The 21,839-nt window shown below is 31.0% G+C and overlaps 1 protein-coding gene across 1 annotated transcript in view; it reads right to left on the bottom strand.

Moving 5' to 3' along the window:
• Positions 1-298: 298 nt before the first annotated feature.
• LOC106465778 (forkhead box protein N3-like) overlaps positions 299-21,839 on the bottom strand; it is a 70,193-nt gene continuing 48,652 nt past the window's right edge. Inside the window, exons 3-9 of the mRNA XM_022393715.1 lie at positions 16,563-17,218; positions 15,515-15,657; positions 12,075-12,130; positions 9,460-9,507; positions 6,496-6,584; positions 3,323-3,426; positions 299-752 (exon numbers count right to left, since the gene is read on the bottom strand). Coding sequence (XP_022249423.1) covers positions 299-752; positions 3,323-3,426; positions 6,496-6,584; positions 9,460-9,507; positions 12,075-12,130; positions 15,515-15,657; positions 16,563-17,204 — 1,536 coding nt within the window. The 5' untranslated portion in view covers positions 17,205-17,218. The remainder of the gene's footprint in view (positions 753-3,322; positions 3,427-6,495; positions 6,585-9,459; positions 9,508-12,074; positions 12,131-15,514; positions 15,658-16,562; positions 17,219-21,839) is intronic.

The following is a 21,839-nucleotide window of genomic DNA, read 5'->3' as shown; positions in this document are numbered from 1 at the left end:
ATATCTATGATAAAAAGTGGCTCTGCTTCTCTGGTAGATAGCACCGCAGCCCTAACAGCGAACAATATTATGCTTCTGTGACATCCTTGACAATTACCAGACAAAGATAGTAGAAAAGCAGGATTTAACATTCAAAAATAATCTTAGTTGTAGTTTCCTTACATCACAAACAATCCATACCAAATAAAACAAATATGACACAAAAATATTCTATCAGCTTCTATCTATTCACTTTGCATCAGTGAATTGCATCGTATGAGTTATTCACAAGATTAGAGAAACTAGCAGCTCATGGGACCTATCTGTCGGATAACGCATTCTCTGCAACATCATTGCTAGGTTGGAAGATGTATCTTTTACTAGTGGCAATTTTCACAAAATTCAACAAAGCATGGGCTCCTTCAGCAAGAGTCTGTTCATCTTCAGTATCAGTTGATTTAATTTTCATCCGTTTCCTAGACAAACCATTTAAAGGCCTTTTTTCTGCACAGTCACTACGGATCCTTGCCTTCCGGTTCAACGTCCCTCTAGTGGGTTCTTGGCTACTTTCACTGCTACTGTCAGAACTCTCATCCTCCACGTCACTGCCATCCGAGATATCAATTCTGAGAGAAGCTGGTGACACACTAGAGGGTCGATTCTCACCATAAGATGCAAGAGAGGCACTGTAGTTGTGGTCTTCACTGGGACTATTTGTAACCACTGGTGTCTCATTGTGATGGTACTTCGACTGGATACCACTGATTACATTTCTGCATATTTAAAAATTGTGATATATCAGTAAGTAAAAAACACTGTTAATTACTACTGAAATCAATGCTTAAAGGTTCATGTTCAACATGTGTGCATGTAACTTAAAAACTTTTTATTCAAATTGCATGTTAATCTTTTCTGTAGAAGTAATGCTCAAGCCTTATTAATATTAACAAATCATTACATTTAAGTCTCCAATAGTCAGAAAATAAAATATTATTAAAAACTTTACACAGAAACCTAACTAACACTAATGCCTCTGCTAATGAAAGACAATGATTGAAGTTCATGTTCTGTTCTTTTCTTTATATTTTCACACTTGAATATGTCGTGTTAACATACTCATATTCTGGTTAAGAGCTGGTTTTCTTAGCTAAATAGCAGGAGAGTCTAGTATTTTAAGATGAAATTCTTCTCAGGAATGAAGAAGGTTGTGTTAAAAACTGGAGGTAAGAACATCATATTCAGTTAGACAGTGATTGGTAATACTACTTATGTTATAGGTTTGAGCATCACAGTATTCTTTAATTGGAATGCGGTGCCTTCTAATGGTTGATCCAATGTATTCCTGGTTACATCTCTAGCACAGGAACTCGTATACCACTAGCAAGGTATTCAGGGGATATTGTTTGTCTTTAAATTTGTAGAGCCCGTTTTTTAACCTAGATGATAACATAATCTTGTCGAAACATTATACATTTATAAAGAAGTTTTCTTCATTACCCATTCAAGCCATCTCCAAACTTTTATAACCTAGAGTCTGTTTCAAAGAAACATTTTAACTGAATGTGTGAATATATTTGTTTGATAATTTTTCTTAATTTTATTCTCAATTATATGTGAAATAGTGCCTAAGTATGGTATGACTAACAGTTTTCTTTGAAACATCTAACAAATGAGTTATTGAACTTTTCATTATGGGTCTTTGTTGTCTATCTTAGGAACAACAATGGTAAACACTTTTCTCTAAGCATTTGCTTAATTTTTCTCAACTTCTTCAAAAAAGTGTTTAATTTCCTGTTATCCTAAAGACTTTGTATAACAGCTTTAATCAGAATTTCTTTAAAAATTGATGGAGTAAAACTTTCAAAATGTGAAATAAAGTCCAGTGACACTGAGTTTATGATACACTAAAGTGACAGTGGGTTTATGATACACTTTAGTGTAAATTACACCATACTTATTTAAGAACAAGGTTCGTTATTCTGTTGATTTTCAGCAGTAAACTTTATAGCTGATGTTTACCATTTAAAAACTGAAGAAATTAATTAACCAACTGAACACTGTTAAATAACACAAGTGTTGTCAACATATCTCCTGTGAAACATAGGCTTGAAATGTTCAGGACAGGACTGAATCCAACTTTTTTGAGGGAAGCACAGAGAAAGGTTATCAAAGTCATGAGCAAGGCTGAAGCCCATAACCACTCTATCAATCTGTTCATAAATTTTACTGTTAAACATAAAATGTGATTTTGTTGCAATAAGTAAAAGTGACTTAAAACTATTATTACAGTGACTCAATATCAATGAAAATCATCAGTAAACTGTGTTTGTTTAAAGCTATTGATAAATTCAAGTATATTTAACACAATCAGTCTTTCTAATCATTGATAATTGGTTCCTACAGAAACAACTTGTCTAACTGAACGTCCATTTGTGAGCCTTAGAGATTCCAGACAAAACCCACATTGTGAGCCCACTGGTCTAATTATTTTGTAAGTTCATTCACGTTATGATGCTGTCTTTTTTAAACTTTAAAAAGTATCTCATAATTTCAGCTTCCCTGCCTGCTGTTGGGTCACTCATAATTTCTATAAAGTTATCTGTTTTAGTTAGAATAGCTTCCACTTTGTTGATGTAATCCACTTTATTTAAAATCACAGTTTAGAGGCCTGGGTTTCATTCTTGCTTAAATTACTTTCTGTTCTTTAGGTCTAAAATCTTGAAGGCATCTTTTTCCAATTTTGACAGATGGACAAGTGTTATACAAAAGTTTCAAAACCTACTCTTCAGTAACTTTCATAAGAGGAACAGAAAGTAATAATGCCCTGGTTCAGAGTATCTTCTCAATACCAAACAAATGACAGTCTGATAAATTATAAATAACGTTACCTGGGTTGTTCAAAAAATGTGTACTCAAGTTTATGTTTATATAACTGTTTAACTCTAATTTCAGTTAAACACTTATTATTACAGTTGAAATTTTTAACTTCCAAATATCCTAGGCCTAGGGGGCTAACCCTATTTGTCAGTTGTTTTAGAATTTCTTCAAATTGTATCTTTCGAATTTGAAACAATTCTTAATCAGATGAGCATGCTACCACTAAACATTCAATTGTGAAAATGTAAAAAAAATAACAGAACATGAGTATCGATCATTGAATATGAGGTGTACTAAAAACATGACAAAAATTCTGACAAAGTAACATTGATACCGTTACTGACAAATATATGTAAGAGGACGCAAACAACATACACTGACACTTCTGCTATAAACTGGTATAAATGATATTAACATATCAACAGTGATATCTTTGTTAGCAGAAATAAAAACATGGTGTTCATACGTCTGCATTGATGTTCCTTGGAATAAAGATGTTTTAAAGACAGCTAATACAACAATGCTGACATTCTCTAACAAACTGAGAATAATGGTGTTCATTTCACTATACTATGATGTTAAGTATGATCAAAAATTAAGTAAATCAAATGAAAAGATACACCAACATTCTTCATAATAAACTGATCAAGTTGGTGCTAACACACCAATATTCCTGGTAATAAACTGATCAAGTTGGTGCTAACATACCAATATTCCTGGTAATAAACTGATCAAATCTGTACTAACACAGCAACACTAATACTCCCAGTAATAAACTGCTAAAGGTGGTGCTAACGCACCATATTCCTAGTAATAAACTGATCAAGCTGGTGCTACCACCTCAATACTAATACTTCTAGTTATAAATTGATAAAGATGGTGCTAATACGTTAACACTGATATTACTAGTTACGTGTACAGAGTTAATGATATACCAGTTAAAAATCAGGTTTTGAACCTGATATTTTTCCAACATACATGTAATAATGATCATGTACTTCTAAGATATACAAAAAAGACAAGTCTTTATTAACACAACAAATTTGTTAATTCCCAAGTTCATAATTTTGATTAACAACACAACAGATAGTTGTGCCTTAGCAACAAACAATGCAGAAAAAATAAAAACCTTTGTAGGGCAAAAAATATTTGAAGTTGCACCTTTAAAGAACTTCAATGACAAGTTTACTTATGAATGAAACTACATAAAAAAATTTTTTAAATAATCCTAACCATTAATCATGTTATATCACTACAATACATATTTGATTTTTGCACTTAACAATGAATATTAAACACTGTTTGAATCTTTCTTATCCACAGTAATAGTCATACAAAAAATAAATAATCAATGTCACCCCAATTCAATGTTATTTAAACCAAAGTATATTCATTTACTTTCAAAGTTTATTTGCAATAAAATTGAGAAGAAAAAAAAGATAAATTTATGATAAACTTATCATAAATTTATGAGGTTACCACACCGACAACAGAATTCTTTACAATATAAACTATCATTTACTAATTTTTGATCAACAATAACATTATTGGACTATTACATGATGTTTCTAATTTTTTTCATAAAAATGTTTTGCAAAAATTGTAAGTTGTATAAAATTATTATAATTCATACTGTTTTTAATGGTGAAATATGCTTTTCAAAGTACTAAGCAGTTTTATTTTCTCTTATAAGTATAAGGTCATAATCACTTGAGTTAGTCACATGTTCAGGTTTGAATTACACTGCGCAGATTGTAAATTCATACAGTGATGCACGCTCGCACACATGCAAACACGGAGAGTTATTCCCTGCAAAACATAAATTATAAAATTCAAAATTCTATGTTAGAGAAAAAATTGAAGCAATGGAAATTTACAAATCTAAAGAAACAAAAATAAAATATTCTGAGAGACATAAATGTTTGTTTTTTGTTTGTTTTGTTTTTTGAATTTCACGCAAAGCTACACGAGGGCCATCTGCACTAGCCGTCCCTAATTTAGCAGTGTAAGACTAGAGGGAAGGCAGCTAGTCATCACCACCCACCGCCAACTCTTGGGCTACTCTTTTACCAACGAATAGTGGGATTGACTGTCACATTATAACCCTCCCACGGCTGAAAGGGGAGCATGTTTGGTGGGACGGGGATTTGAACCCGCGACTCTCAGATTGTGAGTCGAGCTCCCTAACTACCTGGCCATGCCAGGCCCTAGAGAGAGACATAAATGAGTATATATTTTCGGGTCTTTAATACATTAACACATGTATAAAATCTCCAAACAACACCCAGGCAGTGTAGCATTTCTGGTAACAGTACTTTGTTCAACCTGTTTCTTTCAACAATAATTATGTTTGAATTATTATATTAGAGTTAAGAAGATTATTAGTGTACATATGAAAATTTTTAAATTTGAAAGTGTTAGTGTATTGTTGTTAGTGTGTGCTTTACTTTCTTATTCAGATTATTGTGAGGAATCGGAAAATACGATCTCACCAAATGGACGGAAACAAAGGCGGCAACGCTTGAGGATCAGGTTAGCTTAAACCTTATTCATCTCTTCTTTTATTAATAAAATAACTATGTGAGTAAATCATCTGCATACTGCTGACTTATTTGGTTAAATTACATACATACATATGGTATTCTATGTTTTAAATATCCAGACAAAATACATCAAAATGGCAGTGACATAAACCTTGTTTCAACTATCCCTTCTTAGTGTGTCTTGAACAGGATCTCATTCCTGATTTGTGTAACCATCTCAGTGTGGATACATTCTACTTACTAGTTTAACATTTGAAAAGTCATTTACTTGATCATTTCAACTATCTATATACACACATACACATTTCATAAGTAGTTTATATAAAACAACAAATTCAAGCAATTTTATAATTATTACATTCTATATATTTAATAAGAAAAATTATGAGATCAAATAAAACATATTAAGAATTCTTAATTTACTGCATCATGACTAGGGCCTCTTATGCTACAGTAAATGTTTGGATTGCAGGTTTAATTATGAAATTTCACTACATTTTTATGCACTTGACAGCAAACAATTGCCCTGCTAGTCTATACAAATATATTTCACGAGTTTCTGTTAAAATGGATTGCTTTCATCATTATTAGGATTAAATAGTTTGTGTTTTTTTGTTGCATCAGGAAGACTAACTTGGATGTTCTTTTGCATCAAATTGTTAAAAACTGATATGATTCCAGAGAATTCATAACACATTAAGACAGCAGCTTATATACACCTATGTATTAATGTATTTATTTATTAATAAAAAGAAATAAAAAATGAAGTTTGTTAAATGGTGAATCAAGGAATATTTCAAAATGCCAATATTAATTCAGTTTAATAATTAACAAATACAACTTAGCACAGATAAGATTATTCAGTTGGAAGAATGCCTTTGAAACCCAATATTAATTCAGTTTAATAATTAACAAATACAACTTAGCACTGATAAGATTATTCAGTTGGAAGAATGCCTTTGAAACCCAATATTAATTCAGTTTAATAATTAACAAATACAACTTAGCACAGATAAGATTATTCAGTTGGAAGAATGCCTTTGAAAGTCCGTTTCATAATTTTAATACTATATGGACTGTACAGACAAACACATACCATTAAAAAATTACACTTACTATGCATACTCCGTACAGAAGGACCATTTTTCAATGCCAACATAGTGGCCGCAGCATCTACCTCAGGATCTAATAAATAATACAAGTAGTACTACTGTTTTTAACCTAGCAAGTAAATGTACAAAATGTATTTTGAAAATACACACGTAAATGCTATTTAAATCATATCACATTTAATTTTTTCTTCTTAAAAATGGTTAAAAATTAAACCAACATATTACTTTCAACCATTACATGAACAACAAAAGCTCAAATTTAGCTAAGTTCTTAACACCCATGTAAATTATTCTATTTTATTATAACATTTCTAATAAAAACCAAATTGTTTTAATAAAAAGATGTTCACCTGACATGGATAAATTAGTTTAATTAATTGAAAAATTTAAAACAAATACAATGCAACAGGTGTTCTAAAAACAAGAATGAAACACTATTATTAGCATTTGAATGATAAGAAAATACATATTTAATTTATTGTACAAACTTTATCATGAATTATTGTTACCGCACGTATTTTTCTGAATACTCACCCTTAATGAAACAGTTTTTTCTTTTGCTGGTTTATTTGTTTAACATTTGTCATTTTTACATAGATACCTAAACCTGCAAGGTTTTCATACTGATAGCAGTAATCACAGGTAGTATTTTGGATCAAAATATGTGTTTGTGTGTGGTACGTAGAACCATTCTATGGTAGATCATAGATTAAGCTCTGTAGAACCATTCTGTGGTAGATCATAGATTAAGCTCCGTAGAACCATTCTATGGTAGATCATAGATTAAGCTCCGTAGAACCATTCTACGGTAGATCATAGATTAAGCACCGTAGAACCATTCTATGGTAGATCATAGATTAAGCACTTTTGTAAATATCTTCATCCCATTAAAGTTAATGTCATTTCAGTTGTGTACACACACTTTTCATAATGCTTTATCATTCCCCTTTTATTCACCCGGTGTTTAAATTACTGCTGTCTGTGGGTTTAGGGGGGGTGAGCAAGAGGGACCACTTTTTTCTGTGGGATATAGTATACATATGACATTCATAATAATCAAGTCAGAATTTTTTGTCGTGCTTAATCTATGATCTACCATAGAATGGTTCTACGTGTGCTTAATCTATGATCTACCATAGAATGGTTCTACGGAGCTTAATCTATGATCTACCATAGAATGGTTCTACGGTACTTAATCTATGATCTACCATAGAATGGTTCTACGGTACTTAATCTATGATCTACCATAGAATGGTTCTACGGTACTTAATCTATGATCTACCATAGAATGGTTCTACGATGCTTAATCTATGATCTACCATAGAATGGTTCTACGGAGCTTAATCTATGATCTACCATAGAATGGTTCTACGGAGCTTAATCTATGATCTACCATAGAATGGTTTTACAGATACATGTATGTGGAACTATGAAATGAAACATTTAAAAGAAGTAAGAAATATTATGTTAGGTGGTCAAGAAGCTTATTGAAATATAAATCTTCATTGGAATTCAAACAAGTTCAAAATTATACACATCATTTATTTATGATTCTGCAGAAGTGTTTCTCTCATTGAACATCTTCAATAACCCCACCACATTTATTTAGAATCAAATGTCATTATACGGGTCTTTACTTTTCTCCCCTTAGTTACTCATTTTGTGTTCAAATATCCATGAAACTTAGAACTACAGCCTAAAAATTAATAACAGTGACAAGAAAAATAAACTAACAATTTTGTTTTTAGTGTGAACTTCGAATTTAAATGTCAACCATCAATCTTAAAAATTTATCATCTGTTGTCAGATGTTAAATTACTAATTTTTAACTTCAATATCAGTCACTGGCACCATTTACAGTACAATGTGCATTTGCTGGTGACTTCAAAAAACCAAAAACAAATATTTTTTTTTATATTTACATTTATCCTTCTTTAAAAAGAGCATACAGAAATTAACAGATAATACAATATATACTGATGAATTTCAGGCTTCTTAAAATATTGAAAACTATATTTTTTTGAACAAATACTCTTTATATTATTCACTATTATTACTAATTCACCCATCTGTTTTAACATGGGCATTTGATTATTTCTATCTCTTTTGTAACAAACATTATCATTATTAGTATTCCTAACGATGCAAAAATCAATTTCTCAATTAATCTAAGGAAAGAAAAAAAAACAATTATTTTTGAAGAGTAACCAGATTAGCTAGTATCCATAAAAACTAAAAATATCACATTTTATATCACTCAAAAATTCTTGATTTATACTAATATTTGGAGAAAGCTTCATTTTAACCATAAATTCGGAGTATTTAACAAATAATGGATAAGCTTAAAAGTTTATATTGGTCCCTCTTGAGAGGTAGTTTACAATTTCTAGTAACTTATTAAATCTCCCTTGTGCTTAAGAAATATTTCTAAGATTTCATAATATTTTCAAAAACTTTTTACGTTATTTATTTCAAGGGCCTATAAAATGTAAAAGTTGGGAAACTTTTTAATGTTTGTATCAAATGTATAATACTTCCAGATACAACTGCTAATAAGATCAATTAAACTTTAAGAATGATTAGTTTTATGAAGAAACAAAACAGCCGTTTCAAGCATATGGTGTTTTATGTGTCAGCTTGGATGAACAAGTTCCTTAATGCACTCAAACATTGAGTGATTATCTTGCCAGATGATGGCTATGTACTATTTTAAGTGCAATTTTTTCATGTATAAACAGGAATGCTCCAAGAAACAGAAAGGTACAAGTAAAAAAATGATTATAACAATACAAATCATTGATGGTATTAATAAGCAACAAACCTATTTCTTTCACAGTTTCTGGGAACAAAGTATGAAATACAAACCACTTCATTTCTATTAAACTTTTCCTACTTCTGATTTTTAGAATCAACATAATATTAAAAACAAAAAATACTGACTAACCTACCTTTCACAGTGGAAGCATTTAATCTTTTGGACAAATATGGGAAGAGCTCTGTGATGAGAAACACAAGATTTAAAAATCCCCAACAGTAAAAATGTAAATGGATAAAACAATTTCCACACAACTAACAAAATTACCTATAAACTTTATACATTACATTGAGTATTGTATGTATTTCCACACAACTAACAAAATTACCTTTAACACTTTATACATTACATTGAGTACTGTATGTATTTCCACACAACTAACTAAATTACCTATAACACTTTATACATTGCATTGAGTACTGTATGTATTTCCACACAACTAACAAAATTACCTATAACACTTTATACATTACATTGAGTACTGTATGTATTTCCACACAACTAACTAAATTACCTATAACACTTTATACATTACATTGAGTACTGTATGTATTTCCACACAACTAACAAAATTACCTATAACACTTTATACATTACATTGAGTACTGTATGTCATTTTTTAAGTTTGTCTTTCATTCTCATCTTGAAGCAAGCATTGTGTTATGTACCAGTTAAAACTGAAATGTAAGCAACAATAATACACTTAAAACTCTCTGTAGTCTAGATACTTTTTATTGATCTTCAGTAAGTTAAACTCTCTCATTTCTCCACATTCTTTTCACATACAAATATTTCCTGTCCTTCTCAGCTTCCATGACACAATGGTTTCAAAATAAATCAAAATATACTATTCACTTTACTCTTTTCTTTCTTAACTATTTTTCTTTAATAATTTATAATTTAAATATCAGTTATTGCCACCACCTACAGCATGACACATTTGCTTATAGCTATAAAAAAAAGCAAACAAAAATAATTTTACATCTGTACAAAAAAATGAACATACAATAAAATCATATGTTCACCAAAACTCTTATGTTCTAATAATACAACTAAACTTGACAAGTAATGTTAGTTTTAGTAATAATCATACTGTTTTAAAGAAATATTTACATTTGGCAAGCAGTTGAAAAATCAATCTTTTACTTCACAAAACTATGACAGGTTTGATAAAAAAAAAGTTACAAATTCATTTTGACCAATCAATTTAACCTTTTCTTAAATAAAAGAGCTTAATAACATAAGGATCAAACAAGTTTAGCTGATGATGAAGAGGTCACTCAGTTAAGCCAGATTAAAAGATAGAGAGAAGTAAAATGTTTTACAGCCAATGACACTTTATCCAGTTTTAACTTTGTGATAGTTTTATTTATACTACTCAGTTATTGTAATTAACTGTGTTACTATGAAACACAGTTTCTACTAAAGAATTTTAAACACAAATACATAATATATTCTGGAAAAAAAAGAAGGCTTTTGAAGATACTTATAAAATATGAAAATGTTTCGTAAACATGTTTCTTTTAAACTTTTGTTTCTGAATTGGACAATATTTTCGGCATACATCAGGACCGTTGTGAACGTGTGCTTTGTTTTGAAGTATAGCAGTGTTAACAGTAATTTTCTCACCAGCTCATCTTTCAATTTAAGAAAGAAGTATAATTGTATTTATTTCTATATTTACATAATTGACTTCTTTTAATGTAAAAACTATTCTGGAAGCATAAAAAAAAAACTTACACAGGAAACAAATACAATTATTATGTAGAAATACTTCAATAGTGTTGTGTATAGTCTTTTATAACGTTTACTGTTATTCATGAACTGTGTTGTAGCTTCTTGTTTACCCTTCAACTTTGAAAGAATTCCTTAAAAATAATATTAATATACAAGGTAATTCTCCTACAGTGACCCTTTTTTTTTCACATTTATTGCCTAATGTAATCTCTAAGTTTTTCTAATATCAATATTATCATATCGCATTCAAAGAATCTTTAAATTGATTAATAAAATCTATTTGGTTTTCCAGTGCAAAATTAAAGGATTATACCCGCATATAGGATTCTTGTTATTTTTTGTTATTATGTTCAGAAAAATGCTTATTGTTTGGTAAGGGTCTAGGTCATAGGTATTTTAAAGAAGATAATTATGTTAATGTTTCAATGTGCTGAAAGCACAGGACTGAGTTTCAGCTTTAAGTTGTGGCTTGGAGCTGTAACTGTGAGGCTCATATCAGACAACAAATTTCAGATGGCACAGGTAAAACTATTATATCTGGGACATTCGGTTAACATTAACACTTCTGTTACTTTATCTGGGACATTCGGTTTACATTAACACTTCTGTTATTTTACCTGGGACACTCAGTTTACATTAATGCGCTAATGTAAGCTGAATGTCCCAGATAAAATAACAGAAATGTTAATGTAAACTGAGTGTCCCAGGTAAAATAACAGAAGTGTTAATGTAAACTGAATGTCCTAGATAGAATAACCGAAGTGTTAATGTAAACCGAGTGTCCCAGATAAAATAATAGAAGTGTCAATGTGTTATTTTATCTGGGACATTCAGCTTACATTAGCGCTTGTTATTTTATCTGGGACATTCGGTTTACATTCAGAGTTATTTCCAGTGCAGCATATTTTCAGATGATAAGAACAATGCTTGTGTGTCAAGAATCAGTTTTCCAACACGATATGTTTTTGTACTTTAAAAGTAACATGGATATGGGTACGATATTAAACTTACCAGGGGAAGGCAGGTTGATATTTGATTGAGTTGGAGCCAAAGGTAGTGGCTTGTCACTGTGAACAAAACAAAAGAAAAAAATCAAGGATTCAATATCATAATAACAAAACTTCATGAACTAAAGTTAGTTTGCTATAGCTTCACAACCTAAACTTAGAACAACATAACTTCAACACTTACACCTGAAGCAACACAGCTTCAATACTTACACCTGGAGCAACACAGCTTCAAGACTTATACCTGAAGCAACATAGTTTCAATACCTACACCTGGAGCAACACAGCTTCAAGACTTACACCTGAAGCAACATAGTTTCAATACCTACACCTGGAGTAACACAGCTTCAATACCTACACCTGGAGCAACATAGTTTCAATACCTACACCTGGAGCAACATAGTTTCAATACCTACACCTGGAGCAACATAGTTTCAATACCTACACCTGGAGTAACACAGCTTCAAGACTTATACCTGAAGCAACACAGCTTCAACACCTACACCTGGAGCAACACAGTTTCAAGACTTATACCTGAAGCAACAGAGCTTCAATACCTACACCTGGAGCAACACAGCTTAAGACTTATACCTGAAGCAACACAGCTTCAATACCTACACCTGGAGCAATACAGCTTCAAGACTTATACCTGAAGCAACACAGCTTCAATACCTACACCTGGAGCAACACAGCTTCAAGACTTATACCTGAAGCAACACAGCTTCAATACTTACACCTGGAGCAACACAGCTACAATACCTACACCTGGAGCAACACAGCTTCAATACCTACACCTGGAGCAACACAGCTTCAATACCTACACCTGGAGCAACACAGCTTCAAGACTTATACCTGAAGCAACATAGCTTCAATACCTACACCTGGAGCAACACAGCTTCAATACCTACACCTAGAGCAACACAGCTTCAATACCCACACCTAGAGCAACACAGCTTCAATACCTACACCTAAAGCAACACAACTCGAGGCCTACACCTAGAGCAACACAACTTTTTGAACTTTACATAAATCAACAGAACTCCCTGGGCTACACTTACAGCAACATAGTTTCATAAGCTACAGTTAGAATAACATAACTTCACAAATTAGGCTTGAACAACTTAACTTTATGACCTACAACTACAATATCACCCTATACTAAACTTACAACAACATTTACTTAGAGTTAAAACATCCTAAGCTGTATTTATACAGGCTAGGATACATCACATGATCAGCATCCCAGAACTACAAGTTGCCAAAGAGCAAGCATAATGCAGAAAAAAAAACCAGCTTGATGGGCAACGTATGTATGTATGTATCACACCCACAGACAGTTGGTGATCTGTTGCTAAGTTTTTCTAACAGTTCACTTCTTTGAACTTATGCCTACATACTAAAAATATCAATAAAACAACATTTGGACAGTCTTAACATTTGTGAGAAGTATTAAGGTCATTCAAAAACATAATTAGCATCAGAATATCATTTGGTTGTCAATGGGTCCTCGCAAGTCATCTTCCATGTATGGTTGATGGATTTGGGAAAGCGAGTAAAAAAGGGAAGATAAAATTGACCTTAGAGCACTGTGCAATAACCATCTGCAAAGGAAATTGCACTGTATAGTAGAAGTCCACAGCCAGCACCATCACTGATAGAAAAAGGGGAAACTACGGCCTATCCACTCATCCTTGTATCATTGCAAACGATGGTGAATACCCTATGTAAACTGTTGTAAATTAACCTTCTGTAACTACAGTGTAAAAAAAACCCATGCTGAGTTTCAAAACTAAAGTAAATACAGAAAATTCAAAAGGTTAAATTGATAGTATTTTGATACTGCTAAACAAATTACCTTAAATTATTGGTACAGTGCACATAAGATTAGCAAGCTTGTGTTTGAATGTAGCTTGAAAAACACAATACACAAAACAATAATGAAACTTTTTTCTTGAATAACAAAGAACAATGAAGTTTACAAAACATAATATTTATGCTAGCTTTAAAACTGTCATTACTGAAATATTAATGATTAAATGTTTCATACTATTTTCTAATTGTACACTGCAAGTTGTCAGTGACACATTTAACTATCAGTTTAGAGACAGTTACTTGTGGCATACAGGTTGTTCCATTGTACATTAGTTCTGTAATTTTCTACTGAACTTTAAAAATAAATAAATGGACTTTTACCTCTTTACTTTGAGCTCCTGTCATTATTCTTATTTGTCATGATTTCAAGAATTAGTAAAATACAAACTAGTGTTTAATAAAATACATGTAATGCCCATTTAAACCACAAATATTTATTATTGCAAAAACAACAAATGTGACTGAAACATTTAGCAAAATATTGTTACAAGGCAATATCTTCAATGTTTTAATTTTGACGTTAGCTAAAGACTGCATGACATTAAGATCAAGTAAGTTTGTGGGAGTAGGCCTAGAAAGTCCTAAACTTGAAGTCATGAAAATCTTAAGTCTGTGGGAGTAGGCCTATAAAGTTCTCAGCCTGAAGCCATGAAAATGTATTAAATTCAGGGAGTATAGAGAGACAAGGCTAGATTATAAATACGAGAATCAGGCTTTGCTTTCAGCAAGTAGTGAAGTGCAAGTAAGTATAAAGTCAGTGTGCTTTACTTTCAGATGGTATAGCCAGCAGTGAGTCAGTTAGTTTAGTTTCACAAAGCATAAGAGTCAGTAATATCTATCCTAGGTATCTAGTTGCTGAATTCAATTAGCAGTGAAACTGTACACGTAAATATATTTTTACATTAGTCATACTACCATTTAACAGGGTATTCCCATTTGAACATTACTTGTAAACTTAAGATTACAAGTTGTTGGAACATTAAGGAAGAAAAACTAACTTATTATAAGTACATGGACTGAATTTCGAACTATCTTCACTAAATAATTTTTAAAAAAACACCCAAAGAAAAACATTACAAGAATATCTTTGTTTTTTTTATGAAAATAAATAATTGTGGTTTCACTGGTGTATTATTTTATTTAATTAAATACCTCAAGATATACAAGTAAACCAATCAAACAAACTGAAATATCAATATAGAAATAGTGCCAATGGCACAAAAACAAAATGTCTTTAACAAATGTTTACCCCTTGTTTTTGTTAACTTAACTTCTGTTTCAATTCTATACTTTGTAGTGGTTTTTAGCAAACTATTTTTCATGAAAAACATTATACTGCAAGCTGATCATATAGATATATTATGTACATTCATGGTTCTTTATATAACTTTCCTTTTGTATAACATTACTTTGGTATTTGGTGGAAGTGAAAAATTTTACTTTTCTAACTTTATACAATTTATAATAATTTTGTATGTAAAGTTTCGTTATTATGAAAAATAAAAATTTAAGAATGTTTTGTATATGTCCATGATAATCATGACTGCATGAAAGTATTGGGACTTGACTTACCAGTTATTATCTGCATCTGACCGCATAATGTAGTCCAAACTTGGCATATGTGAAAATGAAGAAGATGGGGATTTCCTCAAGGCCTGAAGCAAGTTAGGCCGGAACTGGGGATCAATACACCAGAGGGAGCCTTTCCCTATATTCTAAAAAATGTTTAATCATGATGGTGAGAAAATAATGTGTATTGTTTATACTGTTGATTGTAGATCATATTTACTTCAACTTCTCCTACTTAATCATTTTTACATTATTGTGAACTGTATATTAACAGAGACAACTATAAAACTATGTTATGTGTGGTGAGAAGGAAATACAAAAGATGTGTACACAAAATTGTACACCTTAAAATAAAGATATAGAATGAATAATAATCACTAGTAAAGATGCTAATAGCCATAAAAAAATAAGAATCATATTTTTTAAACTGAAGAAAATAACGAAAAACAAACAGGAAATACAACTATCATACATTAAAACTCCAAAAAGAAACTTTTGCCACAGAGAATCAGTCTACAATACAAATATGTTTACACTCCTACTATAGACTGCTTACAGCTTTTAACAAAATCTTTAAAGTTCACATATTTTAATGTACTAGATTTATTATATTCTGTTTCTATTACGATTTAAATCAGTACCCTATCACCTGTACCTTATTCCATAAGAACTGGTACTGTAAACAGATAATCAAACTATATATATATAAATTAATTAATCCGAGTGACCAATAAGACAAGTTGAATATAAAACTTAAAAGTTATTAAAAATAAGAAGAAAGTTATTATGAAATAAAGGTATTGGCTCAGCCTGTAACCAATCAATCATGGTTCAGACATTTATCTTTTCAGGTGATTCCATCTCAATAAACATACAACTTGGAATCTATTTCTTGAGTAGCTAACTGACTTAACACTTGTCAAAATCTCAAGATAATACATTGGACTTATTGTATATGAAACATTAAAATGTTTGGTCTATCTCTAATGGATCAGAGACATTATTAAACTTAAATTCAGATTTACATAAACCCATACACTATTCAACCCACCTGGCCTTTGATCTTTTCAACTTTACTGAAACACTTGTTCAGAGACAAGTTATGACGGACCGAGTTCTTCCACCCTGTAGGGGCATGTTGGAAGTATGGAAAGTGAGAGAGAATCCAAGAGTAAATATCTTTGACTGCAAGTGCTTTGACAGGAGAATCCTCAATGGCCATGAAAATAAGGCAACTGAAGGAGTAGGGAGGCTTGGCATTTATATGAACCTGAGGATTGTAGGGTTCACTGAAGGTAGACTTGTTAGAGAATGGGTTTCCTGTTGAGACATCTACTTTATCACTTCCTTCCTCTGCAGCATCTTCAAAGAGATCGCTGGCTCGACTGTCATGCAAGACTTCTTCTGCTTCACCACAGGTACCCATTTGAATATTTCTTAATAAATTCGTGTCCTGCAACCATGTGAGATTAGTTAACTCATCATCTTCAAAATCCCCCTTTTCACTGGGACTGCTATTACCATTGACTTTACTATGTCCATTAGACATCTCAATAATGCTTGCAGTTCCATTAGCAATGTTAAACCTCAGAGGTGAGGAAACACCATTCTGGTTATAAATTTGAAATGACTGTTTAGTAGCCATGGTCACAAAGATCTTCCTTTCCTTCATCAAAGACTCAGTGATGGCCATACACAAGTGCAGAACTGATAAAAACAGAAAGAAAAAAATCTCACAATTCTAAACGTATTTAAGATATAAGAAGTGAACAAGAATCAATTTATGTACATAGTTATGATAAGAAATAAAAACCTCTAGTCTATCTTTGCCAAAACAGTTACGAACTTTGTTTATCTTCACCAATAAAGTACATAGTTTACTATTGATAACACTGTCAGAAACAACCATAGACTTTCATTAAGTCACCGAAACATTCAAAAGAACATTTATTAGATAATATGTACGAGTCACTGTTTAGTTTTATTGTAATTATACTCAAGTTACTTTTTAAATTAATAACCCTAAAAAGATTAGCTCTATTTGGTGATATTTATTGAAGAGAATAACGAAGTTATCAAATTTATATTTGAAAAATTTTATTGTTTATTATTGTACAAGTGTAAAATAGAAAAGGTGTTTAAAAATTAAGGTTGTGAAATACTGTGAAAACAACCTATTATCATAACATTATTTCCTTTGCCAAAACTGATTAGGAAATATAACCTCTTTTCTTTGATAAGCATGTATGTTACAACACAGATTAAAAACATAGTTACAACTGAATGAAAAACCACATATACTGGTCTTGAAATATCATTCAAGTTTATCATCACCCGTTTTACTAGAAATAACAAAAAAAACACTGAAGCAAATATGACTATTTATAAACAGTGTCAACCAGTAGTTACTGCATACTATATTTTTACACACAGATCACTGTATTTTTTGTTTTACTATATCCTATACACTTGCCCACAAAATATTTAGTATCAGGAGTGGTATCATCTATCATTTCTCACATAGAACTAAGGTTTTGAGGTTAAAATGAAATTTGATTGGGATAAGAAAAAAAAATGAAAGTTTACTTTATTTGATTTTTTTTTGTCTCTTATAGTTTAAGGTCAGCCAGTATACTTGTAAGCCATGAATTTTTACACCCAGGTGGCTGGCTCAGATGACAACCATATAGGACAAGCATGTTTGTGGCCAGGGATTCACATTTGTGAGCTGAGCACCCTAATACTAGGTCATGCCAGGTTTTACTCAGCATGTTTACAAAAAGTAGCTTTCTGAACATTGTATGCTTGTATCAAGCTCATATCAGGTGTTTAGGAACCCATATGAATGACAAAGCAAATTTCAACTGAAATAGTTTTACATTTTTAAGTTGTAGGTACAAATTTAAAGAAATACAAATACTGATCAGTGAGATTCAGGTTCGTTTTTAATTAAACATTTAAAAAAAGATGTTAATTTTGATGGAATTTGGCTGTAACTGAATGTCTAACAGATTGTTTTAATTTCATTCTTGGGCTTAAGTTGTCAAGCCCCATCTACACAGGTGGAGGTGTCCAATGGTCATTTTGACTGAAATATATCTATTGGCTGGGGGCTACCTATGCCTCCAACAGCTAAGGGGTTGTGCATCTTTTCAGATGCGTTTTGAGCCATTTTGGACAACTTTCAGAATCAGATTTTAACTTGACTTTGTAGAAAAAAATAAATTTTAAAACCACTCGCAACTTGTCACGTTAACAGACAGACCAACTGATAATCACACAAGGCAAGTTAAATTCTTTAAACTTTAATACTCAATCATTTTACATACATGTCCCAATTAAGTTTTTAAAAGCCTCAGTTGTATACATTAAAAAACATATCACTGAATTAACCAATTACAACCTTTTCCTTGTACAATTTAAATCAGGTTTTGTAATTATGCCTTAGAAAGTTTATTTTGACAGATTTCAGTCTATAGATGGAGAATTTTCACCCATGCATCTATGTGAACTTTTTTTTTTATTAAATAAAGAGAAACCCTATTTTTCATTAATATAACATATTCTTACACCATACAAATATAGTATTCTAATATGATAGTGGTAATAAAGGCATTCTGAAATAAATATTAGCTAGAATGAACAACGTCAATTTATATTACAATGATTTTTTTTTTTTACTTAATTTAGTTTAAACTTCTTTAGGCTGACTACCTATAAAAATAACTTTAAAATTTCAGAAAATGTGCTTGAAATGCAGTAAGAATAATTGCTTAAATATTCATTAAATATCACCTTCCTCTAAATAATGAGAAATTACAAAAAATAAATATTTGCCTTTTCATTATTAAAAAAAGGGAACATGAAGAAGTTTCAATGTAACAGAAAAACAAGAACTGAGAGTAGTTTTATTCGGAACATAGTTTCAATATAACAGAAAAACATGAGTTGAGAGTAGTTTTATTAGGAACATAAAGTTTCAATATAACAGAAAAACATGAGTTGAGAGTAGTTTTTTCTAATTTTTTCTGAATATTTTCATTTTGTAAACTACAAAATTGTGAGTACCATCCAATTTTTTTGTTTTGTTTTAATTGAAACTGGCACTTTTGTGAACTAATATGTTAGGATGGTTATGGTTTAATAGTTGTATTACATAAAAAAACTGTATAAATATAAAATAAGATCATGCTCACTTGTTTTTCTCTAGTAATTATTTATATTTAAAAATGAATGGAGTGAAACACTGAACTGTTCTTCTGTAAGAGACATTGATAAAAAAAACTTGGAATACTACTAGTTCACGAGTAACCATGACATAATTTGTTCTCCACATTTATAAATCTTTATTCCTATAAGTAGGCAGAATATAGACTTATAAGACCTTAAGTAAAAATATTGTAGAAATATGTCATCCACACTATATCTGCTATATCCAATGCTAATGAGGTTTTTCGATCAATACCAGGGTTCATCAGGAATATGACAGACGTAGTAGTGATTGAAATGCTATCAATTACTTGAATAACTGTTTCAATGTGAAATTGATAAAATTGATGAACTGTAATTTTTATCAATGCCTTTTCTATACAAATCAAATAGAAATTATGTCACACTTATGTTGCTATTTTGGGGGAATTAGCTTATTTAAGAGATGTTACTGAACTAAAAGAGGCAACATTCATTTGATTAAAACACGAGTTATATAAATCCATCCAAAACTGCTTGGACAAAAACAATAAATCTGCTTTAGCTCAACTAGTAGGTGATATCTTGGCATTATTCACATTGCATCATTTTATTCGTCTGCTGTAAAACTTAATTTACTTTCAGCTTAACTCCTAATTTACCACATACATTTTGATCAGAACAGCACCGTGATGATTCTTAGGTGAGTTAGAAACAAAACTACAAACTTCGTGTGGCTCTAGAGTCAAAAGTAGGTAAAACTTGTGAATAAACTTTTACAGACCAGTTCTAGAGGGGCATATTGTTCAGGATGAAGAAAACATTTGTCATTTTTAATTCTGCATAATGAGCAAAGTATGTAAATAGAAAATACTACAGTAGTTTTCTTTCTTATTTTCCTATTTATTTACTATCATTTGCTGGATCGTTTTGGATTCTCTGATAAAAATAAAGTCCTGTCCACGTAACAATAACAAATTAACATATTTCTTCAATAACGTTTGCTAAAGGCTGTGTTCACTTGTAGACCTAATTTCACAAACAACATTTCAACAGAAAGTCAGAGATTACTGGTACACCCAACTCACAAGTAAATTTACTTGCAGCCAAATAGATGCAATAATAACTTTCATTGTTTCACTCACTGAATAACTCACAGATTACTTATTAATTCACTGTTTCTCCAATATTTATATTGTTACTCATTTTAAACTTACTACACCAAATTCATATCAAAATCCTTATTATAATAATAATATCATCATCATCATTACTGTAGCAACAGGATGAAAAAGTTGAATAACAATCAGTAGCAGAGATGGAAGTTTTTACGGAATATCGGTCTGTCATCGTCATTAACTAATGTTGAGTTCTCTCTAGTAAACAAAAGTCTAAATTAAAATATTAAAAATATAGCTTCCAACACTATATACATATTAAAAGTCTGTTATGAGGTGTACCACACACAAACATATTTGATTAATTTATTGGAAGTCTGTTTCAAAGAATTCTAACTTGTATAGACAGTTTTTCTGAAGCTGGACAGCATTTTAATAATATACTATATTCTACGAAGAAAATTGTAAAATAATATTATAATAGATTTAAAATAATCTATTGCAGATGAATGATTAGTATTATACTTATAAATATTGGTGTAATGATAACACAGTGTATTTAAACACTTATTACTTGGTTAATAATGATTTGCAAAGTATCAGAATACCAATTCGTCTTGAAGTATTACTACACTGGCGCTGCTTCAGTGCTAGTAATATTTGTTCATCTCACTAATGGAACTCTTTTTTTTAAGTTTCACTTATTTCAATACTTTGTGAATATAAAGTTGTTATTGTAAAAAGTTGTTGCTGTAACTGAATAAAACTAATGATAATTTCATATTTATTCTGTTTTTCTTACTTTTATTATTGTCAACATGTTTTTGTTTTGTTGAAAATCGCGTACCTCTACATTATTTCACTCGTTTCTGACTGACGGTCATGGTCTATCTTTATCCATGGGAATTCAGTTTGTTATTCATATCACGCATATCCCGGCATATTTCCTTTTATCGTACTTCCCCCCCCCCTTTTAACAGCTTTAAATTGTTGCGAGATTGATATTTGTTTTCTGTGAAGCA

This window comes from Limulus polyphemus, unplaced genomic scaffold, assembly GCF_000517525.1.
Source record: "Limulus polyphemus unplaced genomic scaffold, Limulus_polyphemus-2.1.2 Scaffold2049, whole genome shotgun sequence".
Taxonomy (NCBI): Eukaryota; Metazoa; Arthropoda; class Merostomata; order Xiphosura; family Limulidae; genus Limulus; species Limulus polyphemus.
This window is presented reverse-complemented; position numbering and strand designations above follow the sequence as displayed.